Source organism: Mercenaria mercenaria, chromosome 2, assembly GCF_021730395.1.
Source record: "Mercenaria mercenaria strain notata chromosome 2, MADL_Memer_1, whole genome shotgun sequence".
Classification (NCBI taxonomy): Eukaryota; Metazoa; Mollusca; class Bivalvia; order Venerida; family Veneridae; genus Mercenaria; species Mercenaria mercenaria.
The window spans coordinates 52,571,392-52,594,746 of NC_069362.1; the positions used below are offsets into that span (position 1 = coordinate 52,571,392).

Here is a 23,355-nt window from a genome sequence, read left to right on the forward strand (position 1 = left end):
GTACCACAGTAAGACGACGTGTCACACGCAAGACCCAGGTCCGTAGCTCAAAGGTCAAGGTCACACTTAGACGTTAAAGATCATTTTTCATGATAGTGCATTGATGGGCATGTCCGGTCCATATCTTTGTCATTCATGCATGGATTTTAAAATAACTATGCATGAATGTGTGACACAGTAAGACGATGTGTCGCGCGCAAGACCCAGCTCCGTAGGTCAAAGGTCCTAAACTCTAACATCGGCCATAACTATTCATTCAAAGTGCCATCGGGGGCATGTGTCATCCTACGGAGACAGCTCTTGTTGGACTTAGAAATTGGTTCAGTTTTGGTACCAGTCCATGTTTTGTCAAAACTATTTGACTTGTAGCTTTGAAACTTTGAACACTCTGTTGATGTTGTAACACAGATGTAAAAATAGTAGCCAGTCTCCAGTCGCCTAACAACAGACAGCTTTCAATGTTGCTATGCAATGGAGGATAAATAAAAAATTCGCGATTCAGAGAAAAAAGAAATCCAATTTTAAGTTTTTCATAAAAAGTCCGAAAACAGCAGACGATGGAGAACAAAGAAAGATGACTTGTCCGAGTCTGCTAAATCACCCAGTGGCATAGCCACTACGTCAGAATCCATCGACAAACATTCATTCTGTAGTAAATGGCCGTGGTAAGGTTTAGATAACAATATTATGACTGGTAATTATGTTTAAAGTACAGCAAAAGTAATACGTTGAGCTACTTGTAACAAAAAGTGTTAAAAATACAGCTTATCATTACGGGTAAAACAGTTATTCTTTCATGACCCCTGTTTTTAGCTCACCTGTCACATAGTGGCAGGGTGAGTTTTTGTGATCACCCTTCATCCGTCATCCGTCCACAATTTCCATGTGAACATGATAGAGACCACATTTTGTATTTGATTTTATCAAACTTGCACACAACTTGTATGGGCATAATATCTCGGTTCCTTTCGAAAACTGGCCAGATCCCATCATGGGTTCCAGAGTTATGGCCTCTTAAAGGGCCAAAATTTGCTATTTTTGGCTTGTGAACACGATAGAGACTGCATTTTGCGATCATCTTTAATAAAACTTGCAACTTGTATTGGCATAATATCTCAATTCTTTTTGAAAACTGGCCAGATTCTGTCATGGGTTCCAGAGTTATGGCCCCTTAAAGGGCCAAAATTTGCTGTTTTTGGCTTGTGAACACAATAGAGGCAACAATTTGCAATCGACTAAAATCAAACTTGCACACAATTTGTATTGGCATAATATCTCAGTTCCTTTCAAAAATTGGCCAGATCCCATCAAGGGTTCCAGAGTTATGGCCCCTTAAAGGGCCGAAATTTGCTATTTTGGCTTTTGCAGCCATATAGAGACTTCATTTACGTTTTGATTGATACAAACTTGCAAAATATCTTCAACAACAATAAATGTTGGATTCAATCATGAATCTGTCGAATCCAATCATAGGTTCTGAAGTTACGGCCCCTGATTGACCCCTGAAAGAGCCAAAATTTTGTAACTTTTACCTTGTGAGCACGATAGAAGTGACATTTTATATTTGATTTTAACCACACTTACACACAACTCAAGTCACGATAAGATCTCAGTTCCTTTCGAAAACTGGGTTCTAGAGTTACTGCCCCTGAAAGGGGAAAAATTTTCAATTTTGGCACTTTCAACCATATAGAGGTTTCATTTATGCTTTGATTTGATACAAACTTGCACAGAATGATTATCATAATGATCTTTAGGCCTGGATTGAAACTGGGTCATGTCGGGTCAAAAACTAGGTCATCAGGTCAGATCAAAGGAAACGCTTGTTAACAACCTAGAGGCCACATTTATGACCCTATCTTCATGAAACTTGGTCAGAATGTTTATCTTGATGATATCTAAGCCAAGTTTGAAACTTGGTCATATGGGGTCAGATATTAGGTCACCCAGTCAAATCAAAGGAAAAGCTTGTTAACACTTGTTCATTTGATGTGCATGAAACTTGGTCAGAATGTTTGTCTGCATGAAATATCATATGAATTTTTATCTGGGTCATGTGGGGTCAAAAACTAGGTCACTAGGTCAAATCAAACAATAAGCTTGTTTACACCCTAGAGGGCACATTTTTTAGCGCACCTGTCACATAGTGACAAAGTGAGCTTTTGTGATCACCCTTCGTCCGTCGTCAGTCTGTCCGTCCGTCAACAATTTCTTGTCTGCACGATAGTGGTTTCATTGTACTCCCCGAACAACAAAGTTGTAAGGGGGGAGTATACTGGTTTCAGGTTGTCTGTCTGTCCGTCTGTCTGTCTGACTGTAGACACAATCTTGTGCGCACCATCTCTCCTCATCCCCTTGACACAATTTAATGAAACTTCACACAAGTGATCAGTAACAACAGTAGTTGTGCATGGGGCATGTTAGGTTCTTTCAGAAAAAAAAATTGCAGAGTTACGGGACTTTGTTTTTTGTTACTATACTATATACATAGACACAATCTTGTGCGCACCATCTCTCCTCATCCCCTTAACACAGTTTAATGAAACTTCACACAAGTGATCAGTAACAACAGTAGTTGTGCATGGGGCATGTTAGGTTCTTTCAGAAAAATGTTTTGCGGAGTTACAGGACTTTGTTTTTTGTTACTATACTATATACATAGACACAATCTTGTGCGCACCATCTCTCCTCATCCCCTTGACACAATTTAATGAAACTTCACACAAGCGATCAGTAACAACAGTAGCTGTGCATGGGGCATGTTAGGTTCTTTCAAAAGAAAAAATTGCAGAGTTAGGGACTTTGTTTTTCGTTAACATACTATGTACATACAGTCTACATATGCAATCTTGTGCACGCCTAATCTTCCGAACCCTTGCACACAGTTTAATGAAACTTCACACAAGTGATCAGTAACAACAGTAGTTGTGCATGGGGCATGTTAGGTTCTTTCAGAAAAAAAAATTGCAGAGTTATGGGACTTTGTTTTTTGTTACTATACTATATACATAGACACAATCTTGTGCGCACCATCTCTCCTCATCCCCTTGACACAGTTTAATGAAACTTCACACAAGTGATCAGTAACAACAGTAGTTGTGCATGGGGCATGTTAGGTTCTTTCAGAAAAATGTTTTGCGGAGTTACAGGACTTTATTTTTTGTTACTATACTATATACATAGACACAATCTTGTGCGCACCATCTCTCCTCATCCCCTTGACACAATTTAATGAAACTTCACACAAGTGATCAGTAACAACAGTAGTTGTGCATGGGGCATGTTAGGTTCTTTCAAAAAAAAAAATTGCAGAGTTAGGGACTTTGTTTTTCGTTAACATACTATGTACATACAGTCTGCATATGCAATCATGTGCGCGCCTAATCTTCCGAACCCTTGCACACAATTTAATGAAACTTCACACAAATGATCAGTACCAACCCTAGTTGTGCATGGTGCATGTTACGTTTTTTTAGATAAATATTCTGCATAGTTATGGGACTTTGTTTTTTGTTACTATACTGTATACATACAGTCTATATACATACAGTCCACATAATTATGCAATCTTGTGTGCGTGCGTCAGATTGCAATGTACTATGTCAGTGCATGCGGGGGGTACATTCATCACCTTTAGTGATAGGTCTAGTTTTAATCAAACTTGCACACAACTTGTATCACCATAAGATCTCTGTTCCTTTCTTGAACTGGCCAGATCCCATTATGGGTTCCAGAGTTATGGCCCCTGAAAGGGCCAGAATAAGCTATTTTGACCTTGTCTGCACAATAGCAGCTTCATTTATGATTTTATTTTAACCAAACTTGCACACAACTTGTATCACCATAAGATCTTGGTTCCTATCTAGAACTGGCCAGATTCCTTTATGGGTTCCAGAGTGATGACCCCTGAAAGGGCCAGAATTAGCTATTTTTAACTTGTCTGCACAATAGCAACTTCATTTATGATTTGAATTTAATCAAACTTGCACAAAACTTGTGTCACCATAAGATCTCGGTTCCTTTCTTGAACCAGCTAGATCCCTTAATGGGTTCCAGAGTTATGGCCCCTGAAAAGGCCAAAATTAGCTATTTTGACCTTGTCTGCACAATAGCAGCTTCATTTATGATTTGATTTTAACCAAACTTGCACACAACTTGTATCACCACAAGATCTTGATTCCTTTCATGAACTGGCCAGATTCCTTTATGGGTTCCAGAGTTATGGCCCCTTAAAGGTCCAAAATGTGTTATTTTGGCTTTTGCAGCCATATAGAGACTTCATTTATAGTTTGATTTGATACAAACTTCCAAAATGTCTTCAACAACAATAAATCTTGATTCCATGAAGAATATGTCAGATCCAGTCGTAGGTTCCAGAGTTATTTTATATCTGATTACCTCCCCTGATTGTAATCAAAATGGATTTATATCAATAAGTACTTATAGGACTTATTTGAAATTTCATTATTGTCATTAGTTTGACTGAGACAATCAGGGTAGATAACTATGGACTGATTTTATGTCAAATTACCTCCCTTTATTTCAAATTAAAATGGGTATATCTCCGTAACTAATGAAGATACTGATCTGAAATTTCATTTATGTCAACAGATGGACTTGGACAATCAGTGAAGATACATATTGACTGAATTTATGACAATTACCTCCCTTTATTTTTTATCTAAATGAAATACACCTTAGCAGCTCTAATTAGATAGGTTTGAAACGTTATTTATGTCTTCCATGGTAAGAAATAGTCATATTAGATAACTCTTGATTGAACATTTATCGATATGAATACTTTACTAATAATTGTTGTTTAGGCTTGTACTCTGTATCTTCTACATGCATATACCAATGCATGATTACCTCCCCTAATTTTAATAAAAATGGATTTATCTCGGTAATATTTATAGAACTCATTTGAAATTTAATTATTGTCTTTAGTTGGACTGAGCAATCAGGGTAGATAGCTATGGACTGATTTTATGTCAAATTACCTCCCTTTGTTTCAAATTAAAATGGGTGTATCTCAGTAACCAATGAAGATAATGATTTGAAATGTCATTTGTGCCATCAAATGGACTTGGACAATCAGGGTAGATAACTTTTGACTGAATTTATGACAAATTACCTCCCTTTATTTTATGTAAACTAATATATCTCAGCAGCATCTAATGAGATTGGTTTTAAATGTTATTTAAGTCTTCAAGGGTGAGGAATAGTCATGTTAGTACAAAAATGCAGCATTTGAGCCTAGGACCCTCAAACTTGGTATGGAAATTGGCCCTGACTAGGTCAGAAGGGACTGTTACAAGAAAATGTTTATCCTGATGATACTTAATGTGCATGCCTATGTGCTCTATGTCAAAACTTGATCATATCATTTTGAGCAATGGTACTCAGGTGAGCGATATTGGGCCATCATGGCCCTCTTGTTATTCTGTCTTCATAAATGTCAGAATGTTTGTTATCATGAAGTCTTGGATGATTTCAAATCTGGGTCTTGTGGGGTCAAAAACAAGGTCATTAGGTCAAATCATTAAGCTTGTATACACTCTATAGAGGCCACTTTTTTGCTCCAATCTTCCTGAAACTTTGTCAGAATGTTTGTTTTCATGAAATTTGGACAAGTTTGAATCTGGGTCATGTGGGGTAAAAAACTAGGTAACTAGGTAAAATCAAAGAAAATGCTTGTTTACACTTAAGAGGCATCATTTTTTGGCCCAAACTTAATGAAAATTGGTCAGAATATTTTGTCTCCATGAAATCACTAGGTAAAACATGTTTACACTGTTATGGTGTGTTACACAGGTGAGTGACATAGGGCCATCTTGGCCCTCCTGTTTTCAAATGTCCACATGTTTTTGCCTTAATGGGGCCCTTTGACCCCACTTAAAAAAATCTGGATTGAACACTGATCTGTTAAGGAGGTAGGTTACCTTGTTACAAGGGTAAATTCAAATTAGTTGAACCGCAGCATTCTTTTGTATTTCGTGTAATATGAAGTTTTAACTGCTACAATCTCAATTTCGTTTGTCTCTGTCCCTTCAAGTTCATTTTTTATCCAGGTTTGAAGAGCATGACCCTCCAAAGGTATTTCATATTGAAAGAAGAAGGAAAATACGGATATTTAACACTTTTCAGTGTATTTTAATTTCATTTATATCCGTAGAAGTCTGCATAATTGATAATTTTACTAATATGCACGTTAGCTTTCTAATATAAGCTTAAAATGTATATGTCACGGGGCTAGTATTTCCATGGTAACGCAATTTCTCTCATTAGCTCACCTGTCACAAAGTGACAAGGTGAGCTTTTGTGATCGCGCGGTGTCCGTCGTCCGTCGTCCGTGCGTGCGTGCGTCCGTCCGTAAACTTTTTGCTTGTGACCACTCTAGAGGTCACATTTTTCATGGGATCTTTATGAAAGTTGGTCAGAATGTTCATCTTGATGATATCTAGGTCAAGTTCGAAACTGGGTCATGTGCCTTCAAAAACTAGGTCAGTAGGTCTAAAAATAGAAAAACCTTGTGACCTCTCTAGAGGCCATATATTTCACAAGATCTTCATGAAAATTGGTCAGAATGTTCACCTTGATGATATCAAGGTCAAGTTCGAAACTGGGTCACGTGCAGTCAAAAACTAGGTCAGTAGGTCTAAAAAAAGAAAAACCTTGTGACCTCTCTAGAGGCCATATATTTCATAAGATCTTCATGAAAATTGGTCAGAATGTTCATCTTGATGATATCTAGCTCAAGTTCGAAACTGGGTCACGTGCCTTCAAAAACTAGGTCAGTAGGTCAAATAATAGAAAAACCTTGTGACCTCTCTAAAGGCCACATTTTTCGTGGGATCTGTATGAAAGTTGATCTGAATGTTCATCTTGATGATATCTAGGTCTAGTTCGAAACTGGGTCACGTGCAGTCAAAAACTAGGTCAGTAGGTCTAAAAATAGAAAAACCTTGTGACCTCTCTAGAGGCCATATATTTCATGAGATCTTCATGAAAATTGGTCAGAATGTTAACCTTGATGATATCTAGGTCAAGTTCGAAAGTGGGTCACGTGCCCTCAAAAACTAGGTCAGTAGGTCAAATAATAGAAAAACCTTGTGACCTCTCTAGAGGCCATATTTTTCATGGGATCTGTATAAAAGTTGGTCTGAATGTTCATCTTTATGATATCTAGGTCATTTTCGAAAGTGGGTCACGTGCCGTCAAAAACTAGGTCAGTAGGTCAAATAATAGAAAAACCTTGTGACCTCTCTAAAGGCCATATTTTTCATGGGATCTGTATGAAGTTGGTCTGAATGTTCATCTTGATGATATCTAGGTCAAGTTCGAAACAGGGTCATGTGCGGTCAAAAACTAGGTCAGTAGGTCTAAAAATAGAAAAACCTTGTGACCTCTCTAGAGGCCATACTTGTGAATGGATCTCCATAAAAATTGGTCAGAATGTTCACCTTGATGATATCTAGGTCAAGTTTGAAACTGGGTCACGTACCTTAAAAAACTAGGTCAGTAGGTCAAATAATAAAAAAAACTTTGTGACCTCTCTAGAGGCCATACTTTTCAAGGGATCTGTATGAAAGTTGGTCTGAATGTTCATCTTGATGATATCTAGGCCAAGTTTGAAACTGGGTCAACTGCGGTCAAAAACTAGGTCAGTAGGTCTAAAATTAGAAAAATCTTTTGACCTCTCTAGAGGCCATATTTTTCAATGGATCTTCATGAAAATTGATCTGAATGTTCACCTTGATGATATCTAGGTCAGTTTCGAAACTGGGTCACGTGCGGTCAAAAACTAGGCCAGTAGGTATAAAAATAGAAAAACCTTGTGACCTCTCTAGAGGCCATATTTTTCATGAGATCTTCATGAAAATTAGTGAGAATGTACACCTTGATGATATCTAGGTAAAATTCAAAACAGGGTCACGTACCTTCGAAAACTAGGTCAATAGGTCAAATAATAGAAAAACCTTGTGACCTCTCTAGAGACCATATTTTTCAATGGATCTTCTTGAAAATTGGTCAGAATTTTTATCTTGATAATATCTAGGTCATGTTCAAAACTGGGTCACATGAGCTCAAAAACTAGGTCACTATGTCAAATAATAGAAAAAATGACTTCATACTCAAAACTGGGTCATGTGGGAAGAGGTGAGCGATTCAGGACTATCATGGTCCTCTTGTTTTTAAACAACTATGTATAAAAATAGGGGTTTTCGACGGCTTCAGTGACATTCTGTTAATGACCAACATGGAATATTTGGGTAATATTATTAGCAAAATACCAAGCACTTTACATGGTACCCTATTTTTCTTGAAGTTTAAAGTAACCATGGCAACAAAGATGTTTAAAATAGCTTATATCTTGCTTTTTGGTGTAATTTCTTATAAAAAGTATTGAATAAGATTATCTTTCTAGTTGATGTAGCTTTAAAGCATATTATTTCTAACGTAAGTTATATTTTTGTGTAATTTGCATTTATTCAAACAAATTTCACGGCTTAGAATACTTACAGCAGTACCCCTCGTCTGGAATTTTTCATGGAAAAATCGTTCAGCATGCTGCTATTATTCTAATGGATATTGTTGAAATGAAAATAAAAAGCCGAAGCTGTGTTTCTTAAATAGACCAGTGTCAACGCTTTTAAATTTTACATTTAGATACATAGGTCACGGGCTTCGTTTCCATGGTAACATCAATTCAATTCAAGAAACCACAATTTTCTACTGAAATTTGAACAATTTTAGATCTTAGTTTTAGTACATAAGTAACAAATTATCAACGGAACCTGAAAAATAGGTATTACAAATCAAATTGCTAGATTTTCTATTTGAAAATGGCCGTAACAAGTAACCTTTCACCCAACTATATTCCAAATAACATTGCTTATCATCATCCATTTTCTTACATTCCGCATAACATTTCAATATAACTACATAAAAGAAGCAAAATATTGATTATTATTCAGAGCAAAAGACTCATAAAAAATATTTCAGCAAATAATGGTTATTTAAAAATAGTTAAAATAAAGAAAATGCACAGAATTACGTACTTTCAAGATAAAAGCTATCAATTTTGCGCGGTAACTGACACGTAACGTCATTGTTTTGAAGCATTTCTGCGGCAATTTATACATTATTTCTGCATTATTAAACCATAAAGCATCAGATCGAAGACAGGTTCATGATTTGTTTTCAGAAGAATGAATATACAAACACATTTAGTTTGTCGTAAACGTCGTCGTAAATCGTCACGTTAGCTTCCGGTTGGACATGCGCACATACAAATATAAAGGTAACCTACCTCCTTAAGTTTTTCATACTAGTCCATATTTTGCCTAACCTGTATGTCATATGGCTTTTAAACTTTGACCAGTTGTTCACTGTCATAGTCTACATAATTATGTAGGCAAGACTTTATAACTAGGACAAGAACTTAAGTTCAATTACAGCACTTTTTGGACATATAAATTAATTAAGTTTTGTATACCATTCCACATTTTGTCTAAACTGTTTATATGGCTTTGAAACTTTAAACACTTGCTTACCATCATGGTCAGACATTGCCATATAGTGCAAGACTTATCCTAATCCACAAATACAGGTACATTGTTTTATCTATTTTTCTTCTTTTGTCTGAAAATCTTTGGTAATATTTTGACCCCATACTTCCATCAGTTCTTCCAATAGTCGAGCACACTGTCAAGAGACAGCTTTTGTTTGATGTTTGAAATAACATTGAGTCTAGTTTTGCGCGTTACGAGCATTTTGCAGTTACTTGTCAGAAAATATTGTCTGAAGTTATCCTCTAAAAGTGCAGATTTTATGTCAGCCATATTTGAGTTTATGTATCTTCCAATGTATTGTGGCTAGATATTGTACAGTCGAACTTCGATGGCTCGAACTTGAGGGTTCCGTGGAAATTAGTTCGAGTTTTCCGTTGTGCGAGTCATCCAAATGGCGGCCATTTTAAATTTGGGAATTTGAGGGCATGATGAGTTACAAACCTTACATAGTAAAATATTGTCATATTGTACCTAAATGTGTGTATGATACGATGATAAATAAAAAAACGAACGCTGAAATATGCTTTATTATTTATTTTCAAACATGACATAGATACGGAAAAAACACAGATAGAACACTAATAGAATTATAAGAATTTGGTGAAGACAGCATCAAATAGAAAGACATGAATAACAAACCTTTTTGAATCATAGCCCAGTATAAATATTATCAAATATATTGCTTTCCAGTAGCCGACTTAGCTATCCCCCCCGTATCCGGGTCCTTTACTAAGTTGTTCAGCCATGCTAAAGCAGTATGAAAGTTGACGTCGGATCTCCCGTTTTTAAGCAGAAAAAATAAAGACAGACATAGTATGTACATTGCTCAATCATTTTAAATAATTTTATTCGTATGAATCAAAGCCCATTAAAGCATTGCAGTGAACGAAAGCCACTTTGTTTAATTTGTTTGTCGTATACCGACGCTGATTACGAAAGCGTGTGAAAATTACGCATGCGCCGGTTAAAGGGGAAGCTTGGCGAATGTCAGGCAGAAGTAAACACAAGCCATCCCGGCAAAAATTGTCTGTTCGACTGAATAGGTATAATTATCACTGTAATTAAGCCGAGGGGACCACCAAATGAGTTCGAGAGTTCGAATTATCGAAGTTCTAGCGATCCGAGGTACAACTATATTAGAATAAAGAAGGAATAAATTCGGGACCTGGCGACGAGTTCAAGCGATCCCGGGTGTTCGAAAGATCCGAGTTCGAGCCATTGAAGTTCAGCTGTATATCTATTCAGTTCCATTCAATGAAGCAGTGTGTCGAGACATGTACTTTACTTACAGCAATCTTAAGGCCTATAGAAAAGTTCTACATGAATGTTCTGTACTTCAGTAAACTGTAGTTATATTTGTTATTGTATGTTTCAGGACTGTGCTGGTGTGATTCTCTACACTGCGGAGGCAGCTACTCAGATGGCATTGGATGCTATACAGATCCTAGGTTTGTCTTCACATAAAATTATTGCATATTGCCACAAGAACATTTCGACTTATGTGAATTAAGAAATAATAAGTTCCCAAACGTTTTATCGTAGAAAAACCCAAGTTTTGAGTTCTTATGCGTAAGAATATATCACAAAGGCCGTAGGCCTGAGTGATATTTGTTTCGCATAAGAAGGAAACATTTGGGTTATTCTACAATAAATCACACTTGGGAACTTATTATTTCGATTCTAACACGACATACTAGTATCAACAGTGTTAGAAAAAATGGTAACTACTTTTTACGACCGTACTACGCACCTGGATCGGATGACGTAATTGCACGCGAGTGGTTTATTGCAGAATAACCCGAGATGGATTTTGCTCTACATGTATGTAGGTTATTTGCTGGTCATGTTAGAATTATTAGTATAGCAAGATTCAAAATTACATTTCCGACAAACTTATAGGCAGAATCATTTCATTGGAAATGGATTGAATGGGCAGCACAGTTGAAGGATCACCAGCTATTTTACAGTATACTTGGCTTTGAAATCATCCTCTCTTATATTTTATCAACCTTTGAAACAATAATCTTAGAGTGTCATATTGCAGCTGTTAATTGTCATTATTGGACAGTTTTATTAGCTCACCTGTCACATAGTGACAAGGTGAGCTTTTGTGATCACCCTTCGTCCGTCCATGCGTGCGTCAACAATTTCTTGTCTGCACGATAATGGTTTCATTTATGAATTTATTTTGACCAAACTTGCACGAAACTTGTATCACCATAAGATCTTGGTTCCTTTCTTGAACTGGCCAGATCCCAATATGGGTTCCAGAGTTATGGCCCCTGAAAGGGCCAAAATTAGCTATTTTGACCTTGTCTGCACAATAGCAGCTTTATTATGTCTCCCCTAGGAGACATATTGTTTTTGCCCCGTCCGTCCTTCCGTCCGTACGTCACACTTTATTTCCAAGCAATAACTGGAGAACCATTTGACCTAGAACCTTCAAACTTCATAGGGTTGTAGGGCTGCTGGAGTACACGACCTCTATTGTTTTTGGGGTCACTCCGTCAAAGGTCAAGGTCACAGGGGCCTGAACATTGAAAACCGTTTCCGATCAATAACTAGAGAACCACTTGACCCAGAATGTTGAAACTTCATAGGATGATTGGTCATGAAGAGTAGATGACCCCTATTGATTTTGGGGTCACTCCGTCAAAGGTCAAGGTCACAGGGGCCTGAACATTGAAAACCGTTTTTCCGGGATCAATAACTAGAGAACCACTTGATCCAGAATGTTGAAACTTCATAGAATGATTGGTCATGAAGAGTAGATGACCCCTATTTCCGTCAAAGGTCAAGGTCACAGGGGCCTGAACATTGAAAACCGTTTCCGATCAATAACTAGAGAACCACTTGACACCCAGAATGTTGAAACTTCATAGGATGATTGGTCATGAAGAGTAGATGACCCTATTGATTTTGGGGGGCCCATTTCCTTTCAAAGGTCAAGGTCACAGGGGCCTAAACATTGAAAACCTTTTTCCGATCAATAACTAGAGAACCACTTGACCCAGAATGTTGAAATTTCATAGGATGATTGGTCATGAAGAGTAGATGCCCCCTATTGATTTTGGGGTCACTCCGTCAAAGGTCAAGGTCACAGGGGCCTGAACATTGAAAACCATTTCCGATCAATAACTAGAGAACCACTTGACCCAGAATGTTGAAACTTAATAGGATGATTGGTCATGCAGAGTAGATGACCCCTAACGATTTTGGGGTCACTCTGTAAAAAGGTCAAGGTCACAGGGGCCTGAACATGGAAAACCATTTCCGGTCAGTAACTTGAGAACCACTTGACCCAGAATGATGAAACTTCATAGGGTGATTGGTCATGCAGAGTAGATGACCCCTAACGATTTAAGGTCACTCTGTTAAAGGTCAAAGGCCACGGGGGCCTGAACATGGAAAACCATTTCCAATCAATAACTTGAGAACCTCTCGACCCAGAATGTTGAAACTTCATAGGATGATTGTTCTGGCGGTAAATGACCCCTATTGTTTTTGGGGTCAGTCTATTAAAGGTCAAGGTCACAGTGGCCTGTTCATGTAAAATCATTTTTTGGAAATAACTTGAGAACCACTTGACGTACAATGTTGAAATTTAATAGGATGATTAGACATGCAGAGTAGATGACCCCTATTTATTTTGAGGTCATCTGATCAAAGGTCAAGGTCACAGTAGCCTGAACAGTGACTTGAGAACCAGTAGGCCAAGAGTGTTGAAATTTAGCGGGATGACTGGACATGCCAAGTAGATGATCCCTATTGCAGCCAACCATCAGTGTCTCTTTGACTTTCGCTTCTGACCCCTATTGACTTCTTGCCTATAGGACTTTGCATTGGGGGAGACATGCGCTTTTTTAAAAAAGCATTTTCTAGTTTATGAATTGATTTTTACCAAACTGGCACATAACTTGTATCACCATAAGATTTTGGTTCCTTTGTTGAACTGGCCAGATTCCATTATGGGTTCCAGAGTTATGGCCCCTGAAAGGGCCAGAATTAGCTATTTTGACCTTGTCTGCACAATAGCAGCTTCATTTATGATTTTATTTTAACCAAACTTGCACACAACTTGTATCACTATAAGATCTTGGTTCCTTTCATGAACTGGCGAGATCCCATTATGGGTTCCAGAGTTATGGCCTCTGAAAGGGCCAGAATTAGCTATTTTGACCTTGTCTGCATAATAGCAGCTTCATTTATGATTTGAATTTAATCAAACTTGCACAAAACTTGTGTCGCCATAAAGTCTCAATTCCTTTTTTGAACCGGTCAGATTCCATAATGGGTTTCAGACTTATGGCCCCTGAAAGGTCCAAAATTAGCTATTTTGACCTTGTCTGCACAATAGCAGCTTCATTTATGATTTGATTTTCACCAAACTTGCACACAACTTGTATCACCACAAGATCTTGGTTCCTTTCTTGAACTGGCCGGATCCTAATATGGGTTCCAGAGTTATGGCCCCTGAAAGGGCCAAAATTAGCTATTTTGACCTTGTCTGCACAATAGCAGCTTTATTTATGAATTGATTTTCACCAAACTTGCACACAACTTGTATCACCACAAGATCTTGGTTCCTTTCTTGAACTGGCCGGATCCTAATATGGGTTCCAGAGTTATGGCCCCTGAAAGGGCCAAAATTAGCTATTTTGACCTTGTCTGCACAATAGCAGCTTTATTTATGAATTGATTTTACCAAGCTGGCACACAAGTTGTATCACCATAAGATCTTGGTTCCTTTCTTGAACTGGCCAGATTCCATTATGGGTTCCAGAGTTATGGCCCCTGAATTTTGCCAGAATTAGCTATTTTGACCTTGTCTGCACAATAGCAGCTTCATTTATGACTTTATTTTAACCAAACTTGCACACAACTTGTATCACTATAAGCTCTTGGTTCCTTTCATGAACTGGCGAGATCCCATTATGGGTTCCAGAGTTATGGCCCCTGAAAGGGCCAGAATTAGCTATTTTGACCTTGTCTGCACAATAGCAGCTTCATTTATGATTTGATTTAATCAAACTTGCACAAAACTTGTGTCGCCATAAGGTCTCAGTTCCTTTTTTGAACCGGTCAGATTCCATAATGGGTTTTAGAGTTATGGCCCCTGAAAGGTCCAAAATTAGCTATTTTGACCTTGTCTGCACAATAGCAGCTTCATTTATGATTTGATTTTAACCAAACTTGCACACAACTTGTATCACTGCAAGATCTTGGTTCCTTTCTTGAACTAGCCAGATCCCAATATGGGTTCCCGAGTTAATTTGGGCCCCCGAAAGGGCCAAAATTAGCTATTTTGACCTTGTCTGCAACAATAGCAGCTTTATTTATGAATTGATTTTACCAAACTGGCACACCATTTGTATCAAACCCTAAGATCTTGGTTCCCTTTTTTGAACTGGCCAGATTCCATTATGGGTTCCAGAGTATGGCCCCTGGAAAGGCCAAAAATTAGCTATTTTGACCTTGTCTGCACAATAGCACTTCATTTATGACTTTATTTTAACCAAACTTGCACACAACTTGTATCACTATAAGCTCTTGGTTCCTTTCATGAACTGGCGAGATCCCATTAGGGTTCCAGAGTTATGGCCCCTGAAAGGGCCAGAAAATTTGCTATTTTGACCTTGTCTGCACAATAGCAAACTTCATTTAAGATTTGATTAATCAAACTTGCACAAAACTTGTGTCGCCATAAGGTCTCAGTTCCTTTTTTTAACCGGTCAGATTTCCCTAATGGGTTTTAGAGTTATGGCCCCGAAAGGTCCAAAATTTTGCTATTTTGACCTTGTCTGCACAATAGCAGCTTCATTTATGATTTGATTTTAACCAAACTTGCACACAAATTGTATCACCGCAAAGATCTTGGTTCCTTTTTGAACTGGCCAATCCCAATATGGGTTCCAGAGTTATGGCCCCTGAAAGGGCCAAAATTAGCTATTTTGACCTTGTCTGCACAATAGCAGCTTTATTTATGAATTGATTTTTACCAAACTGGCACACCATTTGTATCACCATAAGATCTTGGTTCCTTTCTTGAACTGGCCAGATTTAATTATGGGTTCCAGAGTTATGGTCCCTGAAAGGGCCAGAATTAGCTATTTTGACCTTGTCTGCACAATAGCAGCTTCATTTATGATTTTATTTTAACCAAACTTGCACACAACTTGTATCACTATAAGATCTTGGTTCCTTTTATGAACTGGCGAGATCCCATTATGGGTTCAAGAGTGATGGCCCCTGAAAGGGCCAGAATTAGCTATTTTGACCTTGTCTGCACAATAGCAGCTTCATTTATGATTTGAATTTAATCAAACTTGCACAAGACTTGTGTCGCCATAAGGTCTCAGTTCCATTTTTGAACCGGTCAGATTCTATAATGGGTATCAGAGTTATGGCCCCTGAAAGGTCCAAAATAAGCTATTTTGACCTTGTCTGCACAATAGCAGCTTCATTTATGATTTGATTTTAACCAAACTTGCACACAATTTGTATCACCACAAGATCCCTTTGGGTTCCTTTTTGAACTGGCCAGATTCCATCATGGGTTCCAGAAATTAGGCCCCCTAAAGGTCCAAAATTGTTATTTTGGCTTTTGCAGCCATATAGAGACTTCGTTTAAGGTTTTATTTGGGTACAAACTTCCAAAAAATTTTTCAGCAACAATAAATTTGGATTCCATGACAAATCAGATTCCAGGTTATTTATATCTGATTACCTCCCCTGATTGTAATCAAAATGGATTTATATCAGTAAGTTCTTATGGGTTTTTAAATTTTTGAAATTTCATTTATTGCCCATTATTTTGGACTGTCCAATCGGGGTAGATAACTTTTGGATGTTTTATGTAAAATTTACCCCCCTTTTAAATTTAAAATTTAAAAATGGGTATATCTCCGAAACAATGAAGATACGATCTGAAATTTAAATTTATGTAACAGATTTTTTTGGGCCGATCCTTCTTTTTTTTCACTTACAATAATTTTCTTTTTAAAAACCCTTTCCCTTTTTACTTTTCTTTAAAAAAAACTTATTTTTAGAAAATTTTTTTTTTTATTGGGCCCTGGTTTCCAAAATGGATGGTACCTCCAAATTTTTTTTAGCCACCTGTCACATTTACAAGGGGAGCCCCTTTTTTTTGGGTCAAACCCCTTTGTACGTCGTCCCTCCGCAAAATTTCTTGTTTGCCGATAGTGGTTTTCCCTTTTTAAAGATTTTTTTTTTTAACCAAATTACACACAACTTGTATACCATAAATTTTCGGTTCCTTTCTTTAACCGGGGCCCGATCCCATTTTTGGGGTTTCCCGGGGGTTATGGCCCCTGAAAGGGCCCAAAAAACAGCTATTTTGACCTTTTCTGCACAATAGCACTTTATTTATTTATTTTTATTTTTCCCCAAAATGGAAAACAATTGTACAACCCCTAAGATCTTGGTTCCTTTTTGAATGGCCCAAATTTCCCTTATGGGGTTCCCGATTTATGGCCCCTGAAAGGAAACCCGAATTAGTTTTTTGGGCCCCTTTTTGCACAAAAAGCAGGGTTCATTTATGATTTGAAATTTAATTCAAACTTGCACCAAAAATTGTGTTTCCCTTTAAAATCTCATTTCCCTTTTTTGAAAACCCGGGCCCAATCCCTAATGGGGGTTCCCGAGTTATGGGCCCCCGAAGGGGCCCAAAAATTTGCTATTTTTTACCTTGTCTCACAATTAGCACCCTTTATTTATGAAAATTTTATTTTTAACCAAACTTGCCCCAAAAAACTTGTTCACCCCCAAGATCTTGGTTCCTTTTTTAAAAGGAAAAGATTCCCTCATGGGTTTTCCCGATTTTGGGCCCCCAAATGTCCCAAAAATTTGGGTTTTTGGCTTTGCAGCCTTTAAAAAATTAATTTTTGGTTTTATTTGATTTCAAACTTTTCCAAAAAAATCTTCAACAACAATAAATTTGGATTCCATGACAAAAACAGATCCAAATTTGTAGTTCCAGAGTTTTTTTTTTTTCTGATTACCCCCCCCGATTGTAGTCCCAAAAAGGAATTTTTATTTAGTAAGTACTTACAGGGGCTTATTTGAAATTTCTTAATTTTCCCCTTAGTGGGGCCCAGGCAATCAGGGTTTATAACTATGGGGCTGATTTTTTTGTTTAAATTACCCCCCTTTTAATTTTTTTTAAATTTTAAAAGGGTTATCCCGTAACCCAATGAAGGGTACTGATCTGAAATTTCATTTATGTTAAAAATTTTTTGGCAATCCCTTCTTTTTTTTATCCCTTTCAAAAATTTTCTTTTTAATTTCTTCCCCTTTTTTCGTTACTAAAAAATAGCCTTTTTTTTAGTCCCTTTTTTTTTTTTTGGCCGTTAAAAAAAACTGAAAAACCCTTTTCTGTGGTTCAACATGGGGGGTACCTCCAAATTTTTTGTGTTTTTGGGTTTTCTGTACCCTTTTAAGAATTTTTTTTTTCTTTTTTGGGTTTAAATTTTTTCCTTTTGTTTTTCTGTCCTTTGGACTTAGATATTTTTTTTTTGGGACCTTTTGTCCTCAAGTGCCAAAGATAAAAAGGGGGAAATAGGGGGCCCATGGCCCTCTTTTTGACATTCTGTAATTTTAAAAAAAATTTTTTTTTTTTTTTGGTTAAATTTCTTTCCCCCTTTGTTGTTCCCGCCCTTTGGGAAAAAGTTTTTTTTCCCGGGACCTTTTTCCTTTTAAAAATGCAATTTATTTAAAAGGTGAGCGATATGGGCCCCATGGGCCCCCTTGTTTCTAAAATTTTGTTTTCCTTTTGGGCCTTTTTTGGGGTTTGTAAAAGACCCCTTCTGTAAAAAAAATGTTTTTTCTTTAGCCAGTGCTAGGATGTTTTAGGGGGATTTTTCATTAACCCCCGGGAAAAAAAACTTGATAAAACCCTAATGTTGAAATTTCGGCCTGGACAAGATATTTTATGGCGCCAAAACCCCACGGACGGACAGTGGCGATTTTAATATGCCCACCTTCCGGGCAAAAAACTCAGACAGATTAGTTTCAAAAAGAAATTTGGAAAGAAGCAAGAACACTTTGAGGTGAGGTAAAGGTATGAAAACTTAAACCAAAAAATAAAAAAGGAGATGAGGAAGGTAGCACTGGGAACCTATAGAATGTAGATAAAGGGTAGAGGTGTGTGTGTGTTCGGGTTTAAAGGCTGGGGAAGAACTATAAAAAGGATTCAGGTAGAGAAATGGCCATTCTTTTTGTGTACAGTGAGCAAGCAACATTAGATGTTTATATCAAAATTTCAAAGAAATTAGAGCACAGATCTTTTTGAAATTTTGCACAAGTCTTCTTCAGCACCATTGTTATGTTTTGAAAAAAATATGTTTAATGATTATCTAGAAGTGTACTTTCCGGAAAAAATAAGGGTTGTCTGCTACAATATTTGAATTTAACTCTCAGATGATTGGCAGCTTCTCCATTGGCTGAGAGCTAATCATGAAACAGCAGTTGTATGAGTCACACTCTCTACTGTCATTTAACATTCACATGTTTATGAAGATGTATTACTGAATTACATAGAAAACTATATTGTCCCAAAAATTATGGCTTTCAGGAATGGAAATTAAACATCTATCTTCTCATTTATTGATAACAATACACAGCAATGCACTAAGACTTGTCATTTTTTTTGTAGAAAATTTAAACATTTAAACATAATTTTTTTAATGGAACCAATTAGTAAATTTATCCTATTCCAACATCACTTGCACAGCATTTTGTTTACCTTCCATTTGTCAATTGAATGGCATTTATCAAAATTAAGGGACATTCTTTTCTGATGTGTATCAAGTTATTTCTGTAGACATTTACTTGAGTATTAAAGAACACAATGCAAAATTTTTGCAGTTACTTGGTGATGTAGATGGGACTTAAATTGTTACAGCAAGGAAAGAAAAGAATATGAGGCAATAACTACATCATACATGTAGAAAAACTTTTTGGGAAAAATCACATAATTCCAGTGTTTCATTCTGGTACAAGAAAAAAACAAAACTGAAAAACATGAATTAGATGCTTTTAGATATCAAGCACATGAATTCTGTGTTTACATGATCAGATTACAGTCGTCTGCCGACTCTCTCATAGGTAGTAAAGCTCCTCCCCTAATGCATATATGCTTAATTGCCTGCCGGCCAGTAATTCAGTAAATTCACTAAATCAGACCCCGGCCTTTAACGTCTTTTTCAAAAAAATTTCAATCATATAAACGACGGTGTCTACTTGTAGCAGTGAGCACAATGCCCAACTTTATAGTGCTGCTTCGCTGGAATATCACGCCGTAGACTCGTGGCATTATACCCCACCCAGTCACATTAAACTGACACCGGGCTGACCAGTCCTAGCACTATCCCCTTAATGCTGAGCACCAAGCGAGGAAGCTACTAGGACCATTTTTTACGTCTTTGGTATGATACACGCGGCCGGGGATCGAACCCACGACCACCCAAACTCGAAGCGGACGCTCTACCCCTAGTGCACTGGGAACCTATAGAAGGTAGATGAAGGTAGAGGTATGCACTGGGAACCTACAGAATGTAGATGAAGGTAGAGGTATGCACTGGGAACCTAGAGAATGTAGAGGTATGCACTGGGAACCTATAGAATGTAGATGAAGGTAGAGGTATGCACTGGGAACCTAGAGAATGTAGATGAAGGTAGAGGTATGCACTGGGAACCTAGAGAATGTAGATGAAGGTAGAGGTATGCACTGGGAACCTATAGAATGTAGATGAAGGTAGAGGTATACACTGGGAACCTATGAAGGTAGAGATATGCACTGGGAACCTATAGAATGTAGATGAAGGTAGAGGTATGCACTGGGAACCTATGAAGGTAGAGATATGCACTGGGAACCTATAGAATGTAGATGAAGGTAGAGGTATGCACTGGGAACCTACAGAATGTAGATGAAGGTAGAGGTATGCACTGGGAACCTACAGAATGTAGATGAAACAGTTTCAGTTTCTGAATAATGAAACTATTCTTCTGAAAGACAGAAAACTCGAGCCCAACCCAGGATAATTGGGAATGAAGACTAGTGTGAAACCATTTGCTGAAAGACTTTCTCAACCTCCAACCTCCTGTGGGCAGGAATTGTTAGTTATTGAAGGGAACAAATTGATTTTAGTACAGTTAGGAGGTACTTTTGTGTTTATTTAATTTTCCACTGCAAGTTCATATTAAACAAGACTGTCTACATGAAACAAACATTCTGGAGGAAGTTATTTGTTTATATTTGTAGGTCAAGTTAAATAATTTCTTATGGGCATACTCAAAAAAGGTTTCTCTTTTATTTTCAGGTGGAAATGGGTACATCAACGACTATCCAACTGGCAGGTTTTTACGTGATGCCAAGCTGTATGAGATAGGAGCAGGGACCAGTGAAATCAGAAGACTTGTTATTGCTCGGGCAATTAATGCTTTCTATAAATAAACAAACAAAAAACAAGTTTGCAGTGCTGACATGTGATAAAAGTGCTATTTGTGAAGTAACACATCCTAAAAATGTCTTGGGCAGTTGAAGCTGAAGAAAACAAATTAGCAGTTCAATTTTTTGTTTGTCAGATATGCCTCTGGCAACAAAGGAATATAGAAGCAAGTTCATGTTTAAGTATTAGTTAAAATATTACTGCCTGACTGTATTTAAAATTATTTTGTATTAATAGATGAATAATATATTTATTTGGAGCAGGTTTCTCGAAACTGGTAACATTTGATACAGTATATGTGCTATTAAAAAAATATAGCAAAATCATGTAAGAATTTGATTTGACTCCTGTGTTTCCACTCCTCTGAAATTTCAAGTTGGGCTGGCATAATCTATATATATTTACTACTCAGTATGTACAAGTACACAGATCCTCATCTGATAAGATAAAACAGAGTGTGATATGCAACAGGTCATATTGTTTTCAGTAATCTTGTATGATCAAACCTATATTTCATGGGTAACGCTTACAGTGCCTTTCTTGGATAAGCACATCACTTATTCGGATGGAAAGCACATCACTTATTCGGATGGAAAGCACATCACTTATTCGGATGGAAAGAAAGAATACTCATGGAACAGCAAATGAAATCATCCAAAAATATCAATCGACATACGTAAGTTGACTATACACATACTACCATGGAACATAAGGAACTCCCAGGACAGGTGAATATATTCAGCAACTTTTGAGAAATAAGCCGCACAATGGGAGTACTGCTATGCACATATGGGAGCAGTGTATTATAACCATTTTTAGCTCACCTGAGCCAAAAGCTTTTGTGACCGCTTGATCTCCGTCATTCAACTGTCAACAATTTCTAATAAAATCTTCAAAACTCTTGGGCAGATTTACACCAAACTTCACTGGAATGATCCTTGGATTCCCCCCCCCCCCATTTTCAAAATTGCCCATAGAAGTAAAATCCATTCAGAACTGTGGTTTCCATGGCAACCAAAAGGAAAATCTTTAAAAATCTTCTCAGAAACAGCCAGATTTCAAAAATATTTTGTAGAAATGATCTCTAGGTGACCCTGTATCAAAATTGCTTCTGCCATTCTATTTCAGTAAAAAACATGGCCGCCAGAGAGTGGGGCTAATTTTCCCTCAATGGCTATATTGTAAATTTCAAAAATTTCAAAACCACTGTGCAGATTTACACCAAACTTCACAGAAATGATCCTTGGGTGGCCCCCTTTCAGAATTGCCCAAAGAATTAAAATGCAATCAGAACTACGGTTGCCATGGCAACTGAAATGAAAATCTTTAAAAATCTCAGAAACTGTTAGCTGGTTTTCAAAAATATTAAACCTGACTTTAAGTGACCATGAATATGACCTACTTTCTTAATATTTTAGCATCAGTTTGACATTTGAAATATGTAACTCATATTACTGAGGTGAGTGATCCAGGGTCATTATGACCCTCTTTTTTGCCCACCATCATCAGAGGTGGGGGTATTAAAATCACTCTGCGTCCGTGGTCCGTCCGTTTCCGTCATTCCGTCCGTCCGTTACAATTTCTCGTTATCGCATCTCCTCAGAAACTACTGGGGGATTTTGACCAAACTTTGTCAGAATGATGTTTTGGTACCCTAGTTTTGTCCCCCTGAAAATCAGACTGGTTCAACAAATTTTTGAGTGAGTTATGGCCCTTTGTTATTTCTATATTTTACATAGATTTATATAGGGGAAAAACTTTGAAAACCTTCTTATCCAAAACCACAGAGCCTAGGCTTTGATATTTGGTTTGAAGCATCATCTAGTGGTCCTCTACCAAGATGATTCAAATTATTTCTCTGGGGTCAAATATGGCCCCGCCCTGGGGTCACATAGTTTATAATGACTTATATAGGGAAAAACTTTGAATAACCCCTTGGTCCAAAACCACTGGGCCTAGGCTTTGATATTTTGTATGTGACATCATCTAGTGGTCTTCAACTAAGATTGTTCATATTTTACTCCTAGGGTCAAATATGGCCCCGCCCTGGGGTCATATGGTTTACATAGACTTATATAAGGAAAAACTTTGAAAATCTTCTTGTCCAAACCACAAAGCCTAAGGCTTTGATACTTGTAATGTAGCATCATCTAGTGGTTCTCTACCAAGTTTGTTCAAATTATCGCCCTAGGGTCAAAAATGGCCCCGCCCTGGGGGTCACATGGTTCATATAGACTTATATAGGGAAAAGCTTTTAAAATGTTCTTGTCAATAACTACAACATTCAAATTTGGACCACATGTATATTTTTG

The 23,355-nt window shown here is 37.4% G+C and overlaps 1 protein-coding gene across 1 annotated transcript in view; it reads left to right on the forward strand.

Annotated features, from left to right (window-relative positions):
- The window catches only part of LOC123563971 (isovaleryl-CoA dehydrogenase, mitochondrial-like), a 133,284-nt gene extending 111,915 nt beyond the window's left edge, over positions 1 to 21,369 (forward strand). Inside the window, 2 exon segments of the mRNA XM_053536639.1 lie at positions 10,951 to 11,023; positions 20,915 to 21,369. Of these exon segments, the coding sequence (XP_053392614.1) occupies positions 10,951 to 11,023; positions 20,915 to 21,048 (207 nt within the window). The 3' untranslated portion in view covers positions 21,049 to 21,369.
- The last annotated feature ends 1,986 nt before the right edge of the window (positions 21,370 to 23,355 follow it).